Below are 7,834 nucleotides of genomic sequence, written 5' to 3' on the forward strand. Positions count from 1 at the left end.
ATACAAAAATATTCAAGTCATCTACTAAATTCCATTTCACATTAATGGAATCCTTCAAGTGAATTCTGGCAAACGTTTGAAAAACATTAGAATTGTAATTGTAACAAATTAACACGGTCATTAAGAAATCAAGGTTAATGTATATATATATTTATATGTTCAAATATAGATAATCCTGTTTGTTAGTTTTAGTATATATGTAATTTAGAATTGTACTTTCTTTTTTAGAGTTCAAGAACATTTTGTATAATCTTTTATCTTTTTATATTGAATAAAGTTTGTTTTTTAAAATTAAAAAAAGAAAGAAAAACATTAGAATTGCAATGTATTTTTTTAATTATAAAAATGACCTATTATCATTAGAGAGAAACATAGTAGCAGTTCATCCAATATCTATTATAGTTTTAAAACAATTTTTGACCATTTTTTTAAAGCTAAGGAGCCTTTTGAGATTGTTGAGATAGTGATCCTTTGATACAGCAGCAACATTTCACTTGTTCAGACTTGGAAAGATGCTAGTCAGCCAATAGAGGAATATAAGGGTTTCATAAGGATAACACTGCAACCAACAACTTACAATAACCTGCTTTAGTTTGAAAGGCAGCTTGAAACACACCTTTTTCTAGAGATATGAGCATACAAGTAGTTCTGAGAGAAAGCCTTATAAGTTAGCAAGCTCAAACCACTTTCAACCTTGAAAGTACAATGCCAGTACATTAGTTTGAACTACATCCAGAAACTAAACCAATTAAGATGGTTGAAAATGTGTGTTAAATGCTTTCAACAACTGATGTTGGCATATTCATTACTCAGCTCAACTGAAATGTGGAAGCAACTGAATAGCCAACTTCAAACCCTCAACCTAGAATTCACAAAGTATGCACAACAGAGATTTTAAAACAGATACACACACACACAAAAGTCCATGGAGTTTAGGAAGTTAAATTTTAACAAAAAACAGAAGCAAAACATGTAAGGGATCACAACCTTACTAATTTTAGTAAGCTGATAAGCAATGTGTACATTACATTGGAAGAGTTGATTAAAAATGTTTCCCATTTCAAAGTCGTAACCATCAGTGTACCCATGTATGTCATTAGCAAACACAAACTTGTTTTTGGAGAAAATCTGAAGAATCCAATTTGCAGCATCTTTTATAATTTGGCATGCTTAGTTACTCTTAACAATTAGCATAAGTTACCAATAGAAGAGAATAAGTTAGCATACGTTAGTTTGGCAGCAGCAGATGCTATTAACAATGCACATCGCAATGCACAGGTAACAGGTTTGTAATGTGAGTATTTCCTCACTAGCCTTATATAAAACACTGAACATTTCACTTTAGGACCACCACAGAACGATGCAACCACCCAATTATACAATTGAAGCTGTGCAAATAATGCAGCTTGATATACATTCACCCTTCTTTTTGGGATCAAACCGGACAAGAGTTTGAATAGTTCCCAGAGGTACACCGAGGAATTTTAATCCATCAGCATTTCGTTGTCTTCAACGAAATGCATCAGACTCGCACAGCCAGGCTCCCCCCTTAGAATAGAATAACAGAGTTGGAAGGGACCTTGAGGTCTTCTAGTCATGGGGTCACCAACCTTTCGGACCTCAAGGGCCACTAAATTCATAATGTTAAGTTCCGCAGACCACTAATATAATTTAAAAAAAAAGATAAATAGTATTTAGTGCAATATAAAAAAATGCAAATAATTTTTCTGTGGACCACCACAATTTTCTCATGGACCACCAGTGGTCCACGGACCACCAGTTGGTGACCACTGTTCTAGTCCAACCCCCTGCTCCCCTCCCTTCTTACCGTAAACCAGCTTTTTCATCTCGTGGTATCTGGCCCAGAGATAAGACTTCGTATCGATCCCTTCGATGGAGCTGGGCTGGTGGCCGCCTAAGGAAGCAGCTGTCACAGCAGGACCGACGTCGGCGGTCCTCTTTGCTTTGCCGCCGATGGAAGAGGAGCCCCGCGGCGGGAGACAATGCTCCTCAGACTGGGGCTGATGGGTCCACTGGTGCCTGCATCCCACCCGCCCCGACCCAGCGTCGGAGCCTGTATAATAGCAGCAGCAGCTGCTGTGGCTGGAAACAGGGACCATCAGTTGAAGGATGCCGACGCTCTTCCATATGCCGCTGCTCGCAGCCTTGAGTCCAGCCGCCGCCATGGCCCCACGGGAGGAGAGGCTCTTCCTTTGAGATGAGTTCACCAGACCGTCATCTCAGAGCCTCCAACATGCCTTCCTCAACTGCACCGTCCGCCAGACTGGACAACAACTGGCTCCTTCGGCCATCCGACCCGCCTGACAGCAAGCAGTCAATGAGAGAAGGTTGCAGGGCTCCAGCCCAAGACTTGCCAAGGAGGAGGAGGCACTTCTAAGCACCAGTGCCGCTGCCGCCGCTTCTGGACCACTTGGGATTTGTAGTTTGTTCAACGTTTTATGTCAGAGGTCTTCAAACTTGGCAGCTTTAAGACTTGTGGACTTCAACTCCCAGAATTCTCCAGCCAGCATAAGCTGGCTGGAGAATTCTGGGAGTTGAAGTCCACAAGTCTTAAAGCTGCCAAGTTTGAAGACCTCTGTTTTATGTTGTCCACTCCCCCAACCAACCCCTGTGAGGTTCCCCCCCTACCCAGAATTGTTGGGACACAGACAAGAACTACGACTCCCAAGATCCTTTTAGTCCTCTTTGGCTCGAGGGTATTTAAAATGTTTGGGGGCGGGCGTGTTTTCCTTTCGTGATTCCGATTCCTTTGAACCGTGCCTATTCGGATAAGAGGTATAAAAAAAGTAAGTTTTCAAGACAACCCCCCCCCCTTTTTTTTTTTGGAAAAAAAGGACCTGTTTTCGTTTATAAGAATGCTCGGTGCAAAATGACAAACGGGAGGAATTAAAAAGAACACGTATAGAAAGCTCTATTTTCTCTTTAATGTTTCAAATGGTTTATTTAAAAATTGTGCCAATTCAGACTGCCTGCTCCTGTGATCTTACAGACACCTGATCTTACTTCGCTGAGTTGATCCTGCATAGAACTGAGTTGCCCAATAGTTTACAAAACATGTTGGCAGACAATAAGATGCTGGGTTGCTTGACTTCTGCTCCGACAGTGGGGGGGGGGGGCGGTCAGAGGCTTCTAGCCGATTGGACTAGAAGACCTCCAAGGTCCCTTCCAACTCTGTTATTCTGTTTCGCCTGGCCGGTTTTGCAACTGAACTGAGCAGCAATTTACAGGTCCTCCTTTCCCCTGCTGGGGCTTTAGGAACGCCGTTAGCGCCCAAAGTTTGAGAATCGCAGCTGGCGTAGCAGCAACACAGCGCGGAAACCCCTTCCGCTCATTCCGTTCAAAGACGGGCGGGCCACGCCCCCTACGCACAAGACGTAACCAATAGCATCTAGTCTCTTTCGGAAGACGCTGATGTGTAGCGGTCACGTGGGAGGGCGGCCGCTCTTCCCGTTCTGCTCTCTTGTCCTGCGCGTCCTCCGCCCCCCCAACCCCTTATTCAGTCCTAAAGGTGACGGCTGGGAATGGGAGTGTTGGGTCTGCGCTAGAATCGAGGCCAGCCTCTTTGATTGACACTATCCCACAGAGTGGTGGGAGTGGAAAGCAGCATTGCCTTGCAAAGCGCGTTGCTGTATGAGTACGGGTCCTTGATTATAGTAATCAGAATTTATTTATATCCCATTTATTATTTTTACAAATAACTCAAGGCGGCGAACATATGCAACACATCTTCCTCCTCCTATTTCCCCCACCACAACAACCCTGTGAGGTGAGTTGGGCTGAGAGTGAGTGACTGGCCCAAGGTCACCCAAATACGGGTAAGGGGATTTGAACTCATGGTCTCTTGCTTTCTAGCCTGGTATCTTCTATGTACACCGAGAGGTATGCACCAAGACAAATTCCTTGTGTGTCCAATCACACTTGGCCAATAAAGAATTCTATTCTGTTCTATGATGCCTTAACCACTAAACCAAATTTGCAAGGTTTTCAGACCCTGGGAATGCGTTCTCTGATGGAAAACCTTTACCTAAAACTAGCCATTAACTGACTTTGGGTGCTTCCTTGGTATTGGTAACTGAATGGCATCGTTTTAACTTATTCACAACTGTATCTGAAAGATGTGAAAGATTAACGTAAACGAAGCAAAACATGTATGAGTGCAGTATCAATGTTATCAATAGATACTTGGTCCTGCAATCATGGTTTATCTAGAGATGGACTGCTAATGCAAACTGGGTATTTAGGATGCTTGCAAGATTAGTTGATGTTAAGAGTTCTTTGCATTTCAAATTGTATATTGCAGTATGCTGAAATCAATGGTCATCGAAAACAAACATTACAGAAGAGTTCTAGGTTCTAGCAAGTTGTTGATCCTCAATAGCTGGCATTGAACAAGATAGGATGATCTTAAGTCAGGTCTTTATATTATATCCATCACATACTGATAGGACGATGTTGCTAAGTTGGGTAATGAAATACCTGCAAAAAAGCAACTAAGCTCAGAGCACCAAAGGACCCCATATTCTTAATTCCCCAAGAATGCTGAGGACAGATTTTAGTAGTGGAGGTGAAAATGATAGAATTCATAAATTGTCAATGTAAACCACTTAGAGGCTGTAAAGCAGTATATAAGTCTTAGTGCTATTGCTATCTGTGTTTTTGGATTAATTCACAATAAATTAAATAGATTTATTATTAATATTATAGGTAATAATGTTGCATTTTTTAGTTTTGTATCTTTGAGTCCAGGTTTAATCAGATGTGAAATACATAAAGATAAAACTGAATTTTATTCCTTTTCATATTTTTATACATTTGGTTAACCATATTTTGGAGAGCCTTATACATGAAATATTAATTTTGTTCAATGTGTTTCAGAATCACCTTCTTACGACAAGTCTTAAATTCTTCTTAAAATGTCTGTCAGTAGTAAAATAATTTATCTAATGAATAAAGTACCTGGAAAGAAACGATTTGGTATCTACAGATTTCTTCCTTTCTACTTCATTCTCGGTGGTGCTATGGAATGGTTTATGATTAATGTTCCAGTCGGCAATCAGACCTTTTGTAAGTATCATTAAACTCTAAAATAAATTCTATATATTTAAGCATGCATGACTTAATTATGCTATATTAATGTCTATATCTTTCCTAATAATTACACTGAAAAATTCAAATTTATTTGATATTCAGCTTTTATTAAAAAAAGAAGAATGTAACCTTTCAATGGGTAAATATACAGAGAAGAGCAACAAAGATGATTGGGGGCCTGGAGGCTAAAACATATAAAGAATGGTTGCTTGAATGGGTTGTGTTTAGTTTAAACAAAAGAAGGACTAGGGTGACATGATAGCAGTCTTTCAATATCTAAGGGGCTGCCACAAAGAGGAGGGGGCACTTGCAGGCAGAACAAAAATCAATGGATGAAAACTAATCAAGAGATGCAACCTAGAGCAAAGGAGAAATTTCTTGATAGTTAGAACAATTAATTGGTGGAATGACTTACCTCCAGAAGTTGTGGGTGCTCCAACACTGGAAGATTTTAAGAAGAGATTGGACAAACCATTTATCTGAAATTTGTCTGAAATGATACACGGTTTCCTGCCTGAGCAGGGGGTTGGACTAGAAGACTTCCAAGGTCACTTCCCACTCTGTTATTCTGTTACTCTGCTTGGCATTAAAGGCCTCAAGTGCTCTAATAAGATTAGTAGAATGGAATTAATTTAAAATTTCAAAGTAAAAATTCAGTGTCATCTTAAAACCTATTGGCAGGCATACTGTTCCTGAGAAAACTACAAATCACACTGGAGAAACATGGTTTTACTTTTAGCTTAAGTGTTAATAAAATATTTGTGTAATCTTCCAATTGTATTTTGAAGACAGATGTAAAACTACCAAAATGGTTGCAGATAGAGGTGTTCTGACCATTCTAAAAACCAGAAAACAAATTTCTAAAATCTTGCATTTTTTAGAACAAAATTAGTCCTAATTTTAAGTTTTTTAAGTTTGAGATTAAACCTATCCCACTTTACTTAAATAAGAGAAGTGGATATTAGCTAAAAAGTATGTCAGAATGACAATATTGTTCCACCACACTGTGGAATTCATGATAAAATAAGGTTGCCCGTGGTAATTTCCTTGTTATACTTTTGATCTTGCATGAATTACCCATCATTTTAAGCTTGAAACATTGCAAGTGAATTATGTAATGTTAAATGAAGTATTTTCAAAAAGTTCATAGAAATTATCACAAATATTTTGCAGATGATGTTTATCGTAGAAAAGAGGCCGAGAAATATTACCAGAAATTGAAAGAAAAGTGAATTCCACACTGAATCATCTGTACATAATGGATTCTAAACTAATAAATGAAACTAAGTTTCAAAGTTTGCTAAAATATGAATACCGGCTGTATTTTGTTCAGTGAAATGTATTTTTGTAATCTTTCTTATTTTGAGTAAAAAAAATAATTATGTATTTTGGTGAACTCAAGTGCCATCAGGTTGGTATTGACTTCAGTGACCACATAAATCATCTCCAAGTGTATCTGTCCCCATCCTGATCCTTCAGGACTTTCAGTGGTGTACTCTGCTGCTGTAATTGAAGTGCTCAGATCTTAAGGTAAAAGTTTCCCCCGTCTAGTTGTTTCTAAGGGGTGGGACTCATCTCCATTTCTTAGCCGAAGGAGCCAGCATTGTGCGAAGACATTTCTGTGGTCATATGGTCAGCATGACTATAACTCAGATCTACTCATATATTAAATAACAGTAAGATTGGTTACTTGTTGCATTTTAGAAAATGTTGTTTTAGAACTGTTGCTTTGTGACATTTCATTATTGATTTATCATTTTTTGTAAATATACACAATCACATGTTTATGTATTATTAAAGTAAAAGGAATTATTTTACTGTTGCTGGGCTGATCTGAGGATGTGCAAAAAGGGAAGGCGAAAAGGGGAACATTTGATCCCAATGTTTGCAATAGTTCACTCTCATAATCCAAGTCATAGTTTTAGGGGAGAAGATTATAACAAGAATTCTCATTCTCTTTCACACAGTGATCATTATGATAATATGTATACAATATAGATTCATGCTTCAATTGACAAGTTCTGGTTGTTTATGGAAGATATATGTGTAGAGTTGTCACACAGAAGACATGTGAATACACCAGATAATGTAGGTCTCATCAGGATTTATGTATTTCTCAAAGCTGTAATATGATTTGATTTTGGCTTAACATGCTATTACCTAAACTATGGCCAAGCAAATCATGACTTACCATATGTGAACTTAGTATGTATGAATAAAAGGAACTTGACATGGTAAATAGCAGAAAAATTTACAATACACAATAGTTAGAGGAACTTTTCACCCTCTGGAGAAAATATACACGAGGGAATCAGCAGTGTCCTCCTGTAATTCAGGGTAACAAATTTTCCATGCTGCTTTTTGTGTAACATTCTTGTTTTTATTAGTAAAAATTATACTATAGCTTGCTGAACGGAGAAAGACCCAAATTCTATCAGATAGCAGAAACTTTAAAGATCTGCTTTTCCATTTATATAATCAGATTGATCAGTGGCCTTAAATTGTATGGCAGATTTCTATGTTTTGTCATCAGACAGATTGAATAAGAGTTTGATATTGAAGTATAGCCAAACATTCTGGAAAGTGAATTTGGCCCTAGGAAATAACAAAGCTGCAGGAGTTAACAGAGTTGCAGGACTGGTCAAAAACATTTAAATTGATGCAATTAAAGAGGTTCTTGCAGACATGGAAAAGAGTAGTAACCAGGGGACAAGAAACTATCTTT

At 38.5% G+C, this 7,834-nt stretch overlaps 2 protein-coding genes across 4 annotated transcripts in view; one reads left to right on the forward strand and one right to left on the reverse strand.

The window, feature by feature from the left end:
- The window catches only part of NT5DC2 (5'-nucleotidase domain containing 2), a 40,354-nt gene extending 37,058 nt beyond the window's left edge, over positions 1 to 3,296 (reverse strand). The window contains exon 1 of the mRNA XM_034439312.3: positions 1,829 to 3,296. Within this exon, the coding sequence (XP_034295203.1) occupies positions 1,829 to 2,186 (358 nt within the window). The 5' untranslated portion in view covers positions 2,187 to 3,296. The remainder of the gene's footprint in view (positions 1 to 1,828) is intronic.
- UQCC5 (ubiquinol-cytochrome c reductase complex assembly factor 5) lies at positions 2,673 to 6,421 on the forward strand. Of its 3 annotated transcripts, none has more exons than XM_034439277.3 (3): positions 2,673 to 2,807; positions 4,897 to 5,085; positions 6,283 to 6,421. In XM_034439277.3, the coding sequence occupies exons 2-3, from the start codon at positions 4,935 to 4,937 to the stop codon at positions 6,339 to 6,341; spliced, it is 210 nt and encodes a 69-aa protein (XP_034295168.1). In that variant the 5' UTR covers positions 2,673 to 2,807; positions 4,897 to 4,934; the 3' UTR covers positions 6,342 to 6,421. The 3 variants fall into 3 exon arrangements, with proteins under 3 accessions (XP_034295168.1, XP_034295160.1, XP_060544386.1); XM_034439269.3 differs by lacking the exon at positions 2,673 to 2,807 and adding an exon at positions 3,647 to 3,787; XM_060688403.2 differs by lacking the exon at positions 2,673 to 2,807 and adding an exon at positions 3,700 to 3,836.
- Positions 6,422 to 7,834: the final 1,413 nt, after the last annotated feature.

The sequence above is a fragment of the Pantherophis guttatus genome, chromosome 2, assembly GCF_059756535.1.
Source record: "Pantherophis guttatus breed Tessera chromosome 2, ASM5975653v1, whole genome shotgun sequence".
In the NCBI taxonomy this organism is placed as follows: domain Eukaryota; kingdom Metazoa; phylum Chordata; class Lepidosauria; order Squamata; family Colubridae; genus Pantherophis; species Pantherophis guttatus.